The 20,542-nt window shown below is 41.6% G+C and overlaps 1 protein-coding gene across 1 annotated transcript in view; it reads right to left on the reverse strand.

The window, feature by feature from the left end:
• LOC126209909 (zinc finger protein 271-like) overlaps positions 1–20,542 on the reverse strand; it is a 129,622-nt gene that overhangs the window by 53,170 nt on the left and 55,910 nt on the right. The window contains exon 4 of the mRNA XM_049939030.1: positions 4,331–5,815. Within this exon, the coding sequence (XP_049794987.1) occupies positions 4,331–5,815 (1,485 nt within the window). The remainder of the gene's footprint in view (positions 1–4,330; positions 5,816–20,542) is intronic.

Consider the following 20,542-nt stretch of genomic DNA (forward strand, 5'->3'; position numbering starts at 1 on the left):
TACTTCCAATTCCATGAATAGAACTGATTGAATACAAATTATCAGGAATGTTGATTCAACAAAAGTTTGACTAAATTATCCTATTTACAATACTCTTTTCCTCACACATTAACTGGATAAACAAGTCTCCCCTAATAACTAAGTTCTAAAAATATTTTCGGCAAAGAATTATTCAAATGTTGCCATCACAGTTTTACACAACAGACTGATGATAGTTTCACCAGTGCCTAGTGACAAAAATTCTAAAGCAATATAATTCTATAGGCTACTGCAGTTTCAATACATTTGTGAAAACATGTTACTTATGTGCAAGAGTTTAAAATTAAAAAAGTCTATCACCAATAAATTAATTCTTTCACTGAGCTCATAACAATGTGAGCACAATCCATATTTTTATATGATTAGCATTTATGCTAAGCTGATCATTAACGTGGAAGAAGATAATGTGATGTATCTGCAGGTTCTGTTCTATCTTACATGAAGACAATGTAGCTATACTGTGCAAAGACTGCGGACAGCATTTTCATTCTTGACATAATTTAACTGGCACCTCACCACCTGTCTTTGCACTAGGAAACATTAGATACCAGTAATAACACAACAGTTATTGCTAAGTACACAGCCAAATTTCTTAAGTTTCAGTCACGGCAACCGGTGGCAACTTTTTTGAGAAAGTTAAGGCAAAAGTTATCAGTGGAGAGCGTCTACAGTCTAGATTTAATCCTCATGTTCAATAAGAAATATAGTAAGAAATTTCTGGCAAAATTTAAATAATTTAGGGATAAAAGGTATGCACACTGAATAGCAGAAGAGTCGAGTCACCGATAGGCACACACAAGAGAGGACGAGCACTTTGCTAGCTTCCTGAAGAAATCTATAGACAAGCTAGAGTAGAAATATATATGTACATATGCGTGCGTGGCACCAACATCGTGCCAGCTGGACAGATAATAGCAGGATTGCAGTTTGGAGGGTGGACTGGATTGGGGGTTGTGTATGGTGGAGTAGGTAGATGGAGAAAGAGGCAAGAAGTGCAAGGAGCAGTTGGGGATGGGTAACTAGCAGCTCACAGAGAGGCAGCATGTGTGTAGGCTAGGAATGTGGGGAGGGAGTGGTGACAGCTGCACAAGCTAGGCTGCGACACATGTGTACCACAGCCAGCAAGGGGCAGCACACAATGAAGTGCCGTGGAGGTTTAGGACTGGGAGATTGGGACGCAACAGAAGAAAAGGAAACTGTTGGATACATGGTGTGGAGACAATGGGATAGTGCAGATTAACACCAGGAGTAGTATGAGAATGAAGGATTTGTTGCAAGTGTAGCTTCCATCTATGTAGTTCAGAATAGCTGATGCTGGAGGGAAGGTTCCAGATGGCATGGGTTGTAAAGCAGCCACGGAACTCTAGCACCTTGTGTTCACAGCGTGTTCTGTCACCGGGTGGTCCACTTTGTTTGTGGCCACAGTTTGGTGTGGCCATTCACTCTGATGATCAGCAGAGTTGGTATATGACAAGGCTGCTTTCATATGTGACCCTGCTTCTGATGGGATGGGATAAGTCTGTTACAGGACTGGGCTGGGATGTGGTGGGTGGGTGAATCTGGCAGATCTTCCACCCGAGACTCTTACAGGGATATGACACTGTGGCAAGGGGTTGGGAGTGGGAATAACACAGGGATGGATTAAGATGATGTGTAGGTTGGGTGGGCAACAAATGCCACTTTAAAAGGGGTGGGAATGATTTCTGGTAGGATATCCCTCATTTCCAGGCATGACAATAGATAATCAAAGCCTTTCTACAGTGACTCTCAACCATTCACACACCATCACCAACTGGATCACTACTAATCACTGTCCTGATGCCACCTCCCTTCACACTAATACCCAATGCCCTTGCCACTATCAAACACTACTTCTCCCTACGTCCTTTCAATTCCAAACCCACTACCCATTCCTCACATACCTTACAAGCTATATCCTCATGCACAACTTCTCCTATGAGGGGAGGGTATATAACCAAATCTGTGGCACTGCCATGGCCACCCTTATGACAGTCTTCCGTGCCAACCTGTTTATGGGCCATCTAGAGGAAACCTTCCTACTTTCCCAAAACCCCATACCCCTTATCTGGTTCAGGTTCATTGATATCTTCATGAACTGGACTTAGGACCAAGACACCCTACCCTCATTCCTCTACAATCTCAACATCTCTCCCATCCACTTCACCTTGTCCTTCTAAACCCAATGTGCTAACTTCCTGGACCTTAACTTTCACACCTCTGATTGCTCCATCCACATCTCTGTCCATGTCAAGCCCACTAATCACCAACAGAACCTGCATTTTGACAGATGTCATCCCTTACACACCAAAAAGTTACTTCGATACAGTCTGGCCAGCCCTGGATGGTATGTCTACAGTGATGTTCACTTGCCCAGTATGTTGATCTGATGGTCCCACAGGCACTACCTCCCTCTCCCCCCAAAAAACTAGCCCGCAAATAGGCTTCCCGTGCGATGTCCTGATACACCCCTAATCCCCCAACAAACCCCAAGAACCAGCTGCAAAGGAGCACCACACCTGTCACGCAATATCACCCCAGACTAGAGCAACTGAACCATAACCTTTACTAGGGCTTTGATTGCCCATCATCATGCTTGCAAATAAGAGACATCCAACCCAAGATCCTTCCCACACCTCCTACATTGGCATTTCCTTAGCCCATTCAATCTACACAACATCCTGGTTCATCCCAGTCACTCCCTCTCCCACCCCTTGCCACACGGTCATACCCATGTGGAAGACTCAGCTGCAAGACCTGCCAATTCACCCATCAGGCATATAACTCCAGTCCTGTCACAGACTTCCCATCAGAAGCATGGCCACCTGTGAAAGTAGCAATGTCGCATACCAGTTCTGCTGCATTCACCGCATAGTATATGGGCATGACTACAGCCAAACTGAGGCCAAGAACAAACTTCTCTACCCAGCTGGGAGAGCCCCTGCTGAGCACAACATGCTTAAGTTCAATGACTGCTTCAAAAATCCATTCCATATCCTTCCATCCAGCACTAGCTGTTCTGAAGTACATAGAAGTGAGTTATCCTTGCAATACATTCTGTGCTCCCATAATCCTCCTTGCCTCAATTTCTGCTAAGCCAGTCCGCACATCCTTTCTGCAACAGTTGGCCCCTCCATTGCCCAGTCACCACCTCCCAATACACACCCTGTTGATTGTGCACTGGACCTCACTGACTCTGGAGAGAGAGAGAGAGACTGTGTGTGTGTGTGTGTGTGTGTGTGTGTGTGTGTGTGTGTGTGTGTCTGTCTGATATTGCATGCACGGTCTAGCTCAATTTCATACGGATGGAAGTTCTCATCTTGTTCTGTGTGCACCTATGAACGATTCAATGTTTCTGCTAGTGGGTGAATGTCTCCTTTATTCCTAAGTTATTTATGTTCAATAAGAAACTTACTGACAACTTGTGCTTTGAATTTATTATGTTTTTATGAAGGAAAAATAGCAGAAAACATAAACTCTGAATGTGTTTATACTATAGATTATTTACAATTAAATATATATTCATTTCACAGTTCCAAAACCAGACATTTATACATATTATGAAACAAAAACTTTATCATCTTAAGTTCCTCAAACTCAAAGTGACAAACAACCAAAAGCTGTTCAACAATATGTCACTCCAGTCCCACACTTACAATTACATGCAACAGCCATAGACATGAAACAAAGTGAACTGTTATAGAAATATAACAAACTTCTGTTTCTCATTTGCAAAATTGAATTTTTCTAAGCAATAAAGATTGCTACAGTGCTCATAGCATACAATAGTTTAAAAAAATATCATGTGAAAATTGTAATTATGTAAGTTGTCAAGGCCCACAGTCCTTGTAAATAGAATCACATTGAAAGCTCAATTCGTACTAGGGTCAAGACTCTTGTTCCACAATAACAGAGGAAAGACTGAACCCACATGACATTCTTCTCAGAGAGAGAGAGACTAGCATTTTTGAGCACCAACTTTTGTAATTTTGTATGATTTTTTTTTTCTTTCTTCCTCTTCCCTTCCCTCCCCTCCCCCTAAAACTTCAAAGTTCTCTGATATCCTCTCATTATTATATCTCCCTCACAAGAAAAGACAATTGCAGAGGAAGTTGTATGAGCTAACCCTGCAGCTTATCAGCGACTATAAAAGGAGGTGATATATATATATATATAAGAGTCAATTAATTATCTATGCCACTTCCCCTACACACAGAGCACCAAAACAATAGCGAGTCTTCACAACTTTGCTCCACAGTACGTACATTCATACTGTGCTAGTATACGGGACAACTGTACTATCACTTTCGCCGGGATGTGCCTTCCTGATATGCACCGTCAACCTGTACTTACGAGCGTATGCTTTGTGACAATATGGACAAGCTGCTTTCTCCCGATGACATTCAGCATGCACTCTCAGGTAGGCTATCGATGTAAAATTTCTGTGGCACACCAGGCACTCAAAGGGCCGTTCACCCCTGTGGACTCGTTCGTGATCTTCCAGTCTCGCTTTGTCCGCAAATACCTTCCCACAGTCGGCACACCGATGCGGAGCATCCGGATCTGGGTGGAGTGAGGCCATATGTCTTAACAGGTGGGCCTTGTCTGAGAACCTACGCCCACAGTAAGCACACTCGTAAGGCTTCTCTCCCGTGTGCGTCCTCATGTGTATTGCCATGTGTGATGTGTTCGAGAATCCCTTCCCGCACTCGGGGCACGAGTGCGGACGGGCTACCGACAGCGGTACACTGCCAGTGTCGACGGCGTGTGTTCGCAGATGGCGGATGAGACACGGCTGCTGCCGGAAGCGGTGACCACATATGCGGCACTCGTAGGGCCGCTCTCCCGTGTGTATCCTTCGGTGGACGTTCAGCCTGGCCCGGTCGTAGAAACGGCGCCCGCAGTCAGCACACTCGTGCTTGAGTGCATTGGCATCGTGTGTGGCGACGTGGCGTTCGAAGCCCGGACGTGTCGTCAGCTGCTTGCCGCACTGCGGGCACTTGAACATGCAGGAGGCAGCTTCTTCTCCGTCAGAATGCGCAGTTCGTTGGTGTCGGAAGAGCTCGACTGGCCGTAAGAAGGCACGTCCGCAGTCTGTGCAAGAGTGCTTTGCCCTGGCACTCTGGTGTTCCTGCGTACGGTGCACATTCAGATCTTTCCGGCTCGGGAAAGCCATTTGACAGTAATGGCAGATGAAGATTCCCTGAGCATCCGGCTGCACGGTTTTCCGAGATGTCCCGTCAGCACCTGCAGCCAAATCTACGCTGCCATGTGCCTTTGCGAAGTGGGTATCCAACTCGTGCTGGCTGGCAAAAGTGGTCATACACACGACGCACACAATTGTCCTTTCCACCATTACCTTCACAGTGCTGTTCAACTGCGACACAGAGTTACGTGGCCGCAACCTCCCTACCACGCAGAGATGAATATCGAGGTGTTCCTGCTTCGTGAAAACTCGCTTGCAGAGACTGCACTTAAATCTCTCCTCCTCGTGTCGATTTGGGCATCTTCGGGCAGTGGCCAATACGTAGTTTTCCATTAAAGGCAGATCCTTTCTTTGGAGTGAAAGCCCTGTGAGATCTTGTGCATCTTCCCTCTGAGAGTGAATATGTATACTAAACCTCGGATCAGCCTCTTCAACTTTGCACATCAGAGGTCCACTGTTGACATCATTCCAATGCTTCTGTCCCGTGCTTGTCACCGGTACTGGCATCTCCAGATTCTGCAACTGCGACGTGACCAGCACGGATCCATCACCCTAGAACACCAGACAAGGCTGTTGGTCTTCTGTGCGTTTCATGTCTCCTCTTCATTTCAGCACAAAATGTTTCACAAACAGAAGAGTCCTCCACTTACATACACCCGATATAATATCACATATATGTCATGAAATTATTGTGTTCAAAAACACTGATAAAAACACACAGCAGACTTCATGAAGAATACGGGCAATGTTTCACACACACACACACACACACACACACACACACACACACACACACACAAGTAAATACAACACTTAATCAGGCCAACGTGAACATACAATGTAATGTAACAGATTGATATTTGCCTGCTGGGCTACACAATACAGCTGATTACTAAACATCACAATACATGACCATTTCGTTACATAAAAATATACATATAGACTTGTCTTGATTTTCAACATACACTAATCATTGTATAATGGCACGAGGAGTAACAGTTGGTAAAAAAAGCTTAGTAAAATTATGTTTAATGACAAAACTGAGTGACTGTAATATCAACAATTTTTAATTGGCTAGTCTTCAGTATGTATTAGAACAGTGTTTTTTGTAGAAAGTGATAAAACTTTAGCATTTGGGTCTCCACTATTGTAGGGAACTAAGATTCCCAATTCATTGTAATGAAATTTGCACATTTCAAAACTAATTAACAAAAGTATTTGTTTTACAGTATAAAGCCTAGGAAAGATTTGTACCTCTCAAAACAATTTATTTAAATTATACTACCGTTTCCTGTGAATCATGCTGTCATATGTAAATAAATTTGAACAAATTTATGTTCATTATAGATTATGAACAGTTATCATCACAACAATATTGCAAAAGGTTCACACCATCAGAATCCTACATAAGGGCTAGTGTCAGGCAAAACTAGCTAGTGACAGAGTTCAGTTGTTAATATTAGTAGTGAACTGTTCAGTATTTGTTTGGCACAGTTTTATGAATGAATTAAGGGAATTACAATGTGTTTTGATTTTTATTTCAGAACGTAAAAATGTGAGATTTATGATGTAATGTACCATAATCCAAAAGCAAACAAGCCTTGGACACCAGTACTGAACAAGAATGAATCATTGACACCCTTGATTCATCAAGTTAAGAATCAATACATTAATGTATTGATTCCTATTTCCACATCATTTGCAGTGTACTCATTAACTTAACAGAGTACAACACAGTGTGTGAACTGAATTAGCAAATTAAGTATGTTGTATATAGGAGGAGGAACATTACAACAACAAGCACTGTTTACTTTCTCAAGTACAGCATCCATTCTGCAATGAGAATTTTAGTGACTGGGAAAAGACATATGTATGTTTTACTGTTTTCCATGCTAGTTTCTAAAAGCTAAAATTAATCAACACCTAGGAGAAGGCCAACCTGGATTTTGGACAAGAAAAGGGACCAGAGAAACTATAATTCCACCATAAATGATCTTAGGAAGAAGAAATGAGATGAACAGGAAAAAGTATGCCACATTCATTATAGAGTTTACTAGAAGATACTGTTTGCAAGGCTGTAGTAGGCTGTGAACTTACCTGTTTAATTTACTTAGAGAAAGTGCTATGCAAACAATGAAAGGCAGCATCAAAAGGATGAAAGTTAATGGTAAATGAATACATTGTATTTTATTTGCTGATGATACAATAATCTTAGCAGATTCTGAAATGGATATTAACTATATGTTACTCGAAAGAGATGGGAGTGTTTTTGTTTGTGAGTTTGGAACAGGCAACAGCTTAATCCTTCAAAGCAAGATGATGATGATGATCTGGATAATCACAAACAAAACAAAACAAAAAATACCAATAAGAATAAAATAATGGTGATTGGTGAATCAGACAGACAAATAAGGGAAAACATTAAGGTGGCAAATAAAATATTACCAGAAGTAACTGAATTTTGCTACTTGGAAAGTACAACAACAGATGACACCAGAATTGTAATGGGCAGTCAGAAATTAGAGTAACTTATTTATTACCACCACTTTAATATAGAAGAAAGAACAAAATTCTTCTAAACATTTATTTGGAGTATTTTAAGCACTGGATGTGCATGGGGAAACATGAAAAGAAACGAAATAGAAGCAATAGAGATGTGGATACAGAGAGGAGTCACAAAAACATTCTGGGCTGAAAAGAAATCTAATGAACAAATACTGAAAGAAATTAATGAGAAAACAACATCAATTAGCATGATACAGAGAAGAAAATCTAAGTTACTAGGATACCCACGGTGTAATTCTCGTTGAGGTGATATATATGTGCTGCAACCCACAATACAACACAGAAGCAACCTGCACTGGTGGAATGCACAAAATGTAGTTGAAACGACTTAATTGGTTCACACCGAGACAACAGCAATGTAACTCCATACCATCTGCCGTATTACATGACGAATATGGAGTACTGGTGGCTCGACGTGTTTTATACGATACACTGGAATGTAAATTTCAAGCCATCTGACGTGCTTTTTTCATACAGACAAAGCACATCCATCCACATAGTTAGTTTCTCAGTTATTCCTTTACATTTTGCATAAAATTTGTGTGTATTCTTTGCTAAGCAGTGTTTCCCACTTGATCTTGAGGAAACTATCTAATGAAAAGAAAATAAATAAATAATTTTTTTGCATCTTATTGTTTTATATCACAACTTGATCACAAAGTGCTTTCTTTTGGCTATTGCCCATAGTTATTGTGATACTTTGAGAACAATTAACACACAGTCCATATTTTGAAAGGTTTGCAGTAAAAAAATGTAGCTGCTGACCAATTTACTTCTGGTGTGTTTTAGGTCACACAGTGCCAGATATGAAATGTAGCTATTACTCAGAAATTTTACATATGTGGTTTCACCATTTTGACTCAGCAACCACTACGAATTAAGACACAAAAGAATTACAGACACTGGCTACGAATGGAGACTGATTTAATTCGATGGGTAACATTGAAAATTTGTGCCAGACTGGGATTCAAACCCAGCTCTAGCACACTGCTCGTCAAACCCAAATTCTCAACTTATCCACACACTACTATTGTAATATCTCTTGCCCATATGTTGATTACTGACGACATTTCGCCGATTCCAATGAGTTCGAGCCTGATGTGCATCCACACTGTAGAGATCACTGACTGTCCTAACCTTAATTACTGAAACTGCTTTTATCGCTGGAAGGAGAGCCACGCCATTTTCCATATATTGACATATTTGGAATTCGTCTGTACCAAAGCTTGCAACGATATACTACATCACTACATGTGATGATACTGCCGCCTGCTGTGTCTCGTTTGTCATATCACTTCTGTGGGAACACATGTAGCACAGATAATTGTCCTGTTGTGCGACCTCTCTTGCATATCTTATCACACCAGTGAGAACCGCACCTAATTTGATGCAACAATTTCATAAAAAGTCTCTTGAGAGGAAAAACATTAAGGAGAAAAAAATTGAAAAGCAGGCCCGGAACATCCATATTACAAAGTATTATCAGTGGAATGAACTGCAGAAACTATAACCAAATGGCACAGATAGTAAGGAATAGAGAAAGATGATTTCAACAACAACAATATGTTGCCTTTAGTGTCTGAACCCTGTGCCTATTTCTATCTCCTGGAATGAGCTGTTCTTGCCCTCCCTGCCTACAGTTCTTCACACTATACTGAATAGCTTGTTTGTATTTTGGTATGTTGCACAGTTAGTTTTCTTTGTTTTGGTGGTTGTGTGTATTCATTTCACTGTTGCTGCCTACTTTTATATCAACAAAGCTCACAAGCAATTTCAAGAGCAGGAATGTTAAGTTTCAGCAGTCACTGGATGTCACATGAGTGAAGGATTGCCCTACATTATACAGAAACAGGAATTAGTGGGTTGACTCCGCAAGTGAAAATAAATCTTATAGTCCATGTGGGTGACAGACAATCTATCAGTAGACTGACACTTTTCATACTGAAGGCAAAATAAATGTGATACTACTGTAATACCCTTGTGGTATTATTTTACAAAGACCTAGATAAGTTATCACAAACAATAATTTGTCACATGCCGAATGAGTGAAGACACAATGTGGACCAAAGTTAAGTGAACTGTAGTAACACTGGCATTCATACAAGGTCAATGATTTTATTATTATCAGAAGTCACAGTGAGGTACAGTTGTGTAAATGATATTACATTTACAAGCTGAATTATTTCCTTCTGGGTACACTACTGGAATTTCGGAAAAAGTCACCACTGTCTACTAATTCTGCAATTAACATACACATCTCTCTGTTCCATAAAAACACGGGAGAACTGCCGGAGGTCAGTAACTTCCTGCGCGCAGAGTCTTCTGGGCATCTTCAGGTGAATGCCACTGTAGTAGTACTGGTGAGTACGCGCTGAGCTCCGCTATTTAAAGCCTTCTGAGGTGACATTGCGCATGCGCTGCTCAGCGTGCGCGTTCATAACGGCTCCGTGAGCTGCGCCTCGCGCCCTCCACTGTGAAAGCCTGGCGTATCGGTGTCAGGTCGATTTCCATCTTTATGCAGATAACTACGTCGACTACGAAGTTTCTCTATAACAGGATTCCAAACAGAGTTCAGCTGATAATCGCTATCTCGATTGATGAGAGTCTCGTTGTCAGACAATCTTATTTCCACAGATTCATTGATAATCGAGCTCCAAAAGTTTGATGTATGGACCAAAATTTTGGTGTCGTCGTAATTCATGGAATGGTCTGTGGAAATACAGTGTTCGGCGATTGCGGACTTGGTGGGTTGGAGAAGGCGAGTATGCCGTTGGTGTTCCACAATGCGTTCCTGCACAGTTCGTGTTGTTTGCCCTATATATGATTTGCCGCATTCACACGGAATTTTGTAAACACCTGGTTTACGCAGGCCCAGGTCATCTTTAACGGATCCCACTAGTGATGAAATTTTGGAAGGAGGGCGAAAGATGACTCTCACTTGATACTTTCTCAATATTCTGCCTATCTGTGAAGAAATATTCCCAATAAATGGTAGATAAACAGTCGACCTGAAGACCTCTTCCTCTTCCTTGTTCCGTCGTTTGTAGGTCTTCATCACTCTGTTCACTTGCCTAGGTGAAAAGCCATTCTTCAAAAATACTTTTTGCAGGTGTTCCAGTTCCGCTTGAAGACCGTCGGCGTCAGAGATAGTATGGGCACGGTGGACCAAGGTTTTGAGAACGCCCATTGTTTGTGCTGGATGGTAGCAACTAGTAGCTTGTAGATACAGGTCTGTATGAGTGGGCTTTCTGTACACCGAGTGACCGAGTGTGCCGTCACTCTTCCGTCGCACCAAGACGTCTAAAAATGGCAGACAACCATCTCTCTCTATCTCCATGGTAAACTTTATGTTTTCATGTATGGAGTTCATGTGACGTAAAAATTCTTGGAGACGGTCCAGACCATGAGGCCACACTATAAAAGTGTCGTCAACGTACCGCCAAAATACTGTCGGTTTAAAAGTGGCAGAGTCGAGTGCTCTCTCCTCAAAATCCTCCATAAAAAGATTGGCCACCAGGGGAGACAAAGGACTCCCCATGGCGACACCATCAGATTGTTCGTAAAATTCGTTGTTAAATATAAAATATGTAGAGGAGAGAGTGTGCTCAAACAACGCTGTAATGTCTGCACCAAACATATTGCCAATGAGGTGTAGTGAGTCCACCAGAGGCACCTTTGTGAACAGTGAAACCACATCAAAACTGACCAATAAATCACTACTTTGCAGTTGTAGTGACTGAAGTCGACTGATAAAATCACCAGAATTCTTTATGTGATGTGCACTCTTGCCTATCATTGGTTTGAGCAAAGATGCCAAGAATTTTGCTAGGTCGTAGGTGGCTGCTCCAATGTTACTCACAATTGGACGTAATGGCACATTTTCCTTGTGGATCTTAGGCAGTCCATATAGTCTAGGTGGAACTGAACTGTTTGGTTTCAGTCTCTTGATGACCTCCTTCGGTAGAGATCTATTTGATAAAAGTTCTGCTGTTTTTCGCACTACTCGGCTCGTGGGATCCTTATCGATTTTGCAATACGTTGAATCACATAATAAAACATTGATCTTATTAATATAGTCATCCCTTGGTATGAGGACAGTAGCGTTTCCTTTGTCTGATTTTAAGACTACTGTACCCACATCTGCTCGTAAGTTATGGAGGGCTATCCTCTCCATGGGCGAGATGTTATTCTTCATTGGTGCACCCCTGGTCAATACACGGCAAGACTCTCGACGAAATTCCTCCGCTTCATCTGTATCAAGACAGCGTACAGCTTCTTCGATGGCACTGATGAAATCCACTAGTGGCGGTGAAACAGGTGTGGGAGCAAAATTCAGTCCTTTTGCTAGCACAGACACAGTCGCGTCATCTAAAGTTTTCTCTGTCAAATTAACAACAGATCGTCGAGTTGGAACTTCCTGCTGCATCTGTTTAGAAAGTCTGTCAATCTTGGCAGTTTGCCTCGTCACAGCTTTATCATGGCTCCAGTTTGCTTTAGCCCATGTCACACCATCTACCCAGTCCCACGACAGAGAAGATAGTCTTGCTGCCAATTCCAAATGTATGTGGAACATGTCCTTTGATACAGAATCCAATTCACGCCGAGTAAAACGAATCCTTTCTCTCACCAAAGCCATGCTTGCTTTCCATTTGATGTTATTCGCAGCAGTGGTATTTATGAAATGCACAATTTTGGCAAACGTTGGAATAATGCTCTTGTCTCTGCAACTTAATAAGAATATCAACGAGCTCAGCAGCCTCGCTCTTCTTTCACGTAACTTGTCGAATCTTCGAATATATACCATCACTTCCTCCCCGTAGAGTTGCTTGATGTGATGTTTAAAGCTTTCCCGGCTGATTGTTCCATAAAAACACGGGAGAAATGCCGGATATCAGTAACTTCCTGCCACGATATTTCGGCGCAGAGTCTTCTGGGCATCTTCAGGTGAATGCCACTGTAGTAGTACTGGCGAGTACGCACTGAGCTCCGCTATTTAAAGCCTTCTGAGGTGACATTGCGCATGTGCTGCTCAGCGTGCGCGTTCATAACGGCTCCGTGAGCTGCACCTCGCGCCCTCCGCTGTGAAAGCCTGGCGTATCGGTGTCAGGTCGATTTCCATCTTTATGCAGATAACTACGTCGACTACGAAGTTTCTCTATAACAGGATTCCAAACAGAGTTCAGCTGATAACCGCTATCTCGATTGATGAGAGTCTCGTTGTCAGACAATCTTATTTCCACAGATTCATTGATAATCGAGCTCCAAAAGTTTGATGTGTGGGCCAAAATTTTTGCGTCGTCGTAATTCATGGAATGGTCTGTGGAAATACAGTGTTTGGCGATTGCGGACTTGGTGGGTTGGAGAAGGCGAGTATGCCGTTGGTGTTCCACAACGCGTTCCTGCACAGTTCGTGTTGTTTGCCCTATATATGATTTGCCGCATTCACACGGAATTTTGTAAACACATGGTTTACGCAGGCCCAGGTCGTCTTTAACGGATCCCACTAGTGATGAAATTTTGGAAGGAGGGCGAAAGATGACTCTCACTTGATACTTTCTCAATATTCTACCTATCTGTGAAGAAATATTCCCAATAAATGGTAGATAAACAGTCGACCTGAAGGCCTCTTCCTCTTCCTTGTTCCATCGTTTGTAGGTCTTCATCACTCTGTTCACTTGCCTAGGTGAAAAGCCATTCTTCAAAAATACTTTTTGCAGGTGTTCCAGTTCCGCTTGAAGACCGTCGGCGTCAGAGATAGTATGGGCACGGTGGACCAAGGTTTTGAGAACGCCCATTGTTTGTGCTGGATGGTGGCAACTAGTAGCTTGTAGATACAGGTCTGTATGAGTGGGCTTTCTGTACACCGAGTGACCGAGTGTGCCGTCACTCTTCCGTCGCACCAAGACGTCTAAAAATGGCAGACAACCATCTCTCTCTATCTCCATGGTAAACTTTATGTTTTCATGTATGGAGTTCATGTGACATAAAAATTCTTGGAGACGTCACATGAACTTCATACATGAAAACATAAAGTTTACCATGGAGATAGAGAGAGATGGTTGTCTGCCATTTTTAGACGTCTTGGTGCGACGGAAGAGTGACGGCACACTCGGTCACTCGGTGTACAGAAAGCCCACTCATACAGACCTGTATCTGCAAGCTACGAGTTGCCACCATCCAGCACAAACAATGGGCGTTCTCAAAACCTTGGTCCACCGTGCCCATACTATCTCTGACGCCGACGGTCTTCAAGCGGAACTGGAACACCTGCAAAAAGTATTTTTGAAGAATGGCTTTTCACCTAGGCAAGTGAACAGTGTGATGAAGACCTACAAACGACGGAACAAGGAAGAGGAAGAGGTCTTCAGGTCGACTGTTTATCTACCATTTATTGGGAATATTTCTTCACAGATAGGCAGAATATTGAGAAAGTATCAAGTGAGAGTCATCTTTCGCCCTCCTTCCAAAATTTCATCACTAGTGGGATCCGTTGAAGACGACCTGGGCCTGCGTAAACCAGGTGTTTACAAAATTCCGTGTGAATGCGGCAAATCATATATAGGGCAAACAACACGAACTGTGTAGGAACGCATTGTGGAACACCAACGGCAGACTCGCCTTCTCCAACCCACCAAGTCCGCAATCGCCAAACACTGTATCTCCACAGACCATTCCATGAATTACGACACAAAAATTTTGGCCCATACATCAAACTTTTGGAGCTCGATTATCAATGAATCTGTGGAAATAAGATTGTCTGACAACGAGACTCTCATCAATCGAGATAGCGGTTATTAGCTGAACTCTGTTTGGAATCCTGTTATAGAGAAACTTCGTAGTCGACGTAGTTATCTGCATAAAGATGGAAATCGACCTGACACCGATACGCCAGGCTTTCACAGTGGAGGGCGCGAGGCGCAGCTCACGGAGCCGTTATGAACGCGCACGCTGAGCAGCGCATGCGCAATGTCACCTCAGAAGGCTTTAAATAGCAGAGCTCAGCGCGTACTCACCAGTACTACTACAGTGGCATTCACCTGAAGATGGCCAGAAGACTCTGCGCCGTAATATCGTGGCAGGAAGTTACTGACATCCGGCAGTTCTCCCGTGTTTTTATGGAACAATCAGTACGCCAGGAAAGCTTTAAACATTACACATCTCTCTGTTTGTACATTGCAGAATTATCTTTAGTCCTCACTTAAAATTGTTTGCAGCATAAATATAGTCAAATAATAAATATAAATTTATCGATACATAGAACATACAGAGTAATGAATTTTGAAATGACAACAATGGTACGCCATGTTTGAACAGTATACTCTGGATGGCTTCTCATTACGTAAATTGTAATGTAGTGAATAGTACATTAATGCTGAAATGTGTACAACATTGGGTACAAAGCACTGCAATAATTTTCATGATGTAAAGTGTAATGTTGTAAAAAGTATATGAATACTGAAATGTGTACATTAACTTAATAGCGATATTGGGTACAAAGCACTGCAATAATGTATCCAGAAGGAAATAAAACAGCAGTGAAATGGGGAAAACAATCATTCAGGCACTCACAAAAGGATTCACCTTCAAAATTGGATAGGAATGTGGGTCAGTGTTCTCAAAACCTACATGTGGAAAATTCAGAAAATGTTGACAGACACCTTCAATAACAAGTTGACCAACGTTTGTAGTGTAACACGAGATTCTCCAGAATAACACGTTCCACTGTTATCCTCTTAGGCCATCGAAAAATGCTTGTGAGAGAAGAAAACAGGTTTTAGATAGTTAGTAGATTGTGAACACACAACTGTGCACACTTTATGTTGATATTTGCAGTGATAATGAATGAAACGCAGATATAGGACATCAGTAAGTGTGACAGTGATTGGGCATCTCCACTGCTGTGAAGAGATTGTCTATGCTTAGGCACTGCGGCTTGGTGGTGTTTCAGATGGCAGAGAGAGAGAGAGAGAGAGAGAGAGAGAGAGAGAGAGAGAGAGAAATGATTTAAGTCTGATATGCAACTTTAACTGATGTACTCCTTGAAGTGATGTCAAAAGATTCACTCCATATACAGTTATTGCAAGATCTGTTCATCTTATTATGCACTGGTTTTATTTGAGCAATCAAACACAGAAGTGTTCTTTTAAAAAGAGTTGGTTCAATTCGTAGTGAGTTGGCATAGTTATAAGCTCTCTTACAGCCCTCGACACTCTGCAGACAAGGTATAATTAATGGAACTGAACAGCAGGTCAACAGCTTCAAGGAAATGCAACAAGGCGACCAAGGGTTAAAATAAGGCCAAAGCTGAGCATAAAAAGCATCAGGGTGACAGGCCAATCGAGAAGTGAGAACTTAACTACAATCCATAACAATGGAATCCCCCATTGTTCCACTACTGGCTGCAGTATACAACTAGTAATTTTACTGTTAGGTTGATCCTGTATTGAAAATGAATACAGGGTGTCAGACAAAATGCCCCAATTTGAAACACTTTTGCTGAACATATTAACCAACCCAGCCAGTTTTGTTATGTGTTAGATGGTAGATTAGCCATGGGATTTTATTATTTACAATTTTACTACAAGTTCATTTTTTTCTTTTTAATCATTTTTTTATTTGTAGAGCTAAAAACCAAAGTAACTGAAGTATTTTGAAATAACTGAAAATGGCAGTTAATGTTGAAAAAGCATAATCTGTGTATTGATATGCAGAATTCAGATTCATTATTGCAGTTCGGTGATGTTTCTGTTTAGAACAGCACAGAAACCCTCCCAATGCCACTAGAATCAAGATGTGAAAAGTAGAGATTCTACAAACAGGACCTGTAGCTAAGAAGCACGGTGGAGGATCATCGGAAACTCCAGGGGATACCGTTAAACAATGGAAAATTCAAGATGGAATAAAAACAACATTATGAAGGACATAGCTGCTACTCACCATATAGAGGAGACGCTGAGTCGCAGACAGGCACAACAAAATGACTGCTACTCACCATCTCCTCTACAAGAGGTTACTCTTAATACCATTTCAAATATGTTTGCAAAAAGTTCTACAAAATCCATTAACATGGCATCACATCACCTCAGCGTCAAAAAATCAACTACCAATGACCTGCTACACAAGCTTTATGCATACAAACTGCAGTAGTTATAGGAGGTCAAACCCAATGATAAACCCAAGTGAGAAATGTTTGCCAATTACAAGCTTCAGCAGATAGACATAGCCAGCAAATTCTCATCTAAGATTGTTTTCCGATGAGGCAACATTTCACTTCAGCAGAAAGACTGACAGACTACATGTGCAAATTTCGGGTAGTGGACATACTCTCGGAGCACAGAGAGTCAACATTTCGTACGGCTTAATGGAGGATGAAATTATTACATCTTCTTTCTTTGCAGCGACAATTACAACTGGTCACTCACGTCTTGACACATTAGCTAATTTTGAGTTCCCTCACATAAGACATTGACACGCACACTGCTCTTCCAGCACGATGAAGCACCTCCAAACTGGCATGTGAAAGTTTATAAAACACAGAATGCTGAATTACCCCAAAGACGGATTGGGACAGGTGTACAGTCTCACGGCCACCCCAGTAACGTAACTCTCCTGGTTTCTTCCTGCTGGGATATGTTAAGGGCAGGGTGTATCATATCAAAAAGACAACTCTGGAACAGCTTAATGAGAAGACCAGAGCTGCAACTGAGACAGTTACACCACAGATGCTAAAGAATACCTGGAGAGAAACTGACTATCAACTAGACATCCTCCATGCCACTCTTCGGGCTCATAAAGAAATGTCTAAATGAACAAACAAAACTTTGTGTCCTCACTGTTATGTGAATGTTCTTTATGTATCGAATACATGTTGTATTACAGACATGTCAAATTACAGTGTTTCATCTCAGGTACATTGTACCTTCCAACACATGAAGGCTGAAAAACACTGAATATAAAAGGCAGAGAAAAGTTACTTCATCTAAAGAAACTCCGTTCTCTTTAAATGTTTCTAAGGAATAAAAAACGACTACTTGCATAAAAGTTTCTATGATGCAAGATACACTGAAAAATATTTGCTTTATTCTTGAGATAACATGCAATCAAAGTGTAAATGATCATCACTTTGGGCAATTAGACATAAATAAAATGAATCTTTCAGAATATATTCCATATTAAAACTTTTCAAAAGGTTAAAACTGTACACCAGACCAGAACTCGAGCACAGATCCCTCCCTTTGACAGGAAATGCTTCTACCAGCTAAGAAATCCAAGCATGTCTCAGGAACTGTCCTGTCAGGGCCTCCTAGCATTTCTGAACTCTGCAAAGACACACTGACATACATTGCCTGTGAGAGTCTGTAGTGTTTCAGGCAGAGTTGAAAAGCACTGGTAGATTGAAGCCTGGAGTCGACTGAGAGATGCACCCAGGTAACTCAACCTATGAGAGGACAGCTTGCCACAAAGTTTCAGATCAGTGCACATTCTGCTGGGGAGTGGAAAGATCATCCTGCAAACAATCCCGTAGGTTGTGACTAAGCCATTTCTTCACAGTATCTGCTCTTCTAGTAGTGCTATTTCAGCAAAACATGATGAAATGTAATTAAAACCGTGAGTGCATGTTGTGCCTGGATAAACCACACAGTCATCAGAGATGGACTGTGTAACGTTGACACTAACACGCTGTCTGAGACTCTTTGAATTCTAACAAGTTCTAAAGCAAGAAATTGTTCCAGAAGAAAATGTTCACTGGCTGAAAATGCAAACCTAGAGTTTGTAAACAAAGTAATTTTAACCATCAAAGGTGTCAATGATGTGTGTCAAAATTTTTTATCTTAAAAACTATGTTTGTCATCTCTCTAGTGTCTTTTCCAAGAAATACTGTGAAGGCAAAGCCTCCGGACAACCTAAGCTACTCACTCAAAAAATGCAAAATATGCAACCAACAAGCATGTATGACTCCTATTTGCTACTACTGTTTAACTAGGATAAAAAATTCCATAAGTGAGATTAACCATTAAGTCCCATAATTCTGATCCTTTAAAACCTTTATAAGTGTGAATGTAGACACGCCTATAAGAGAGAGTTGTTTTTTCATGTCTGGACCTTTGTGAGATGCTCTTGACCTTCTGGCTCGATAAGCAGGAATGGCTCGAGTTACTTTATGCATAATTTTAAATACGAGGCGTGTCCAAAAAGTATCAAACTTCCTTCTTTCCCCCATAACCCAATGAAGTGTGACAGACTTTCTCCAGTGAAGACGTGGTGACTGACACTTGTGATTTTTTTCTCACCAGCAGGAAACAACTGTCACTGGCAGTCGGCTTTCGAGTGAGGACGTGTCGATGTACTCGTCGAATTCCAGTAACTTGTATATAGACGGAACAAACTGAGCAGTGATACTGCATAAAATTTTGCCAGCAGCTTGGTGATACCTAAGAGGAAACCATTCACAGGATTCAAAGTCTTTCAGGGATGATGCCATGATCAACTCACAAATAAAGGAGTGGTACAACCGTTTCAAGGACAGCTGCACATCAGAGGTCAGGGGACCATGTTCCAGCAGGCCCTGAACAAGTAAAAGTGACAATACCATTGAGCAAGAATGGAACTCTGGTCACTAAAGAGCATCATATCACACTATGAGAACTTGTGAATGAGATAGGAGTAGGCGTCAGTTTAAGGATACGATCCAGAAACTGAGATGCACTCATCACAGTGGAAACATCTGACATCCCCAAGTGAATAATTTCTTAAACATGGAATTTAAAACTTCAACCTTCCTTTTGCTATCTTCTACTGCCAAATCAGAGTGGTCAACAAGTGACTGGATGGAAGCCTTAGACCCGCTTAGAGATTTTTTTGGATTCTCCACCAACCAGATCTTTAGCCCAGGAATGATGGTGGTAACTGTTGTATGCTTCGTACATAGATCTTTTCACAGACACACAAATCTCTACTAATCATTTGCTCATTCTCTTTTGAATGAAGAGTGCAACAGCCTTTGCTTCCTTATCATTTTCTGAATTTTGTTATTAAACCACAGTGGGTCTTTCTGTCCTTAATCCACTTACTAGGCATATACTTGTCCAGAACATGCTTTACAATCTGTTTAAACTTAGCCCATAATTCCTCTATGTCCATCGTTCTGGAACTAAGTGACTGCAGTTCACTGTCTAAGTAAGATGTTAACAACTGCTTATTTGCTCTTTCCAGCAGAAACACTCTCCTAGCCCCCTTGAGTGATTTATTAACTTTCATAACCATAGTCTCTATGATGACACCACGATCACTAATCCCCGACTCTATACTGACACCATCGATTAGACCCAGCCTGTTTGTAGCTGCAAGGTTCAAGATACTTCCATACTTCCACTGCATGTGGACTGCTGAACTAGCTGCTCAAGACAGATTTCGGAATAAGTGTTCAAAAGCACTTCACAAGACTGTCTGTCTGTACTCCTTGCAATGAATCCATACATGTCCCAGTCTGTACTTGGTAGGTAAAAGTCACCTCAAACTAGTATTGCATAATCAAGGTATTTACGGACAACTGAGCATGGACTTTCTTTTAATGACTAGAATTGTCACAGCGGAGTCAAGTGGTTGGCAAAAACATGAAGCAATTAACTTGGGCAATTAACTTGGTTTCACTTAGACCTGTTATGCGTGACCAATAACTTCACTATCACACTCAATTTCAACCTCAGTAGAGAC

Source organism: Schistocerca nitens, chromosome 10, assembly GCF_023898315.1.
Source record: "Schistocerca nitens isolate TAMUIC-IGC-003100 chromosome 10, iqSchNite1.1, whole genome shotgun sequence".
NCBI classification, from domain to species: domain Eukaryota; kingdom Metazoa; phylum Arthropoda; class Insecta; order Orthoptera; family Acrididae; genus Schistocerca; species Schistocerca nitens.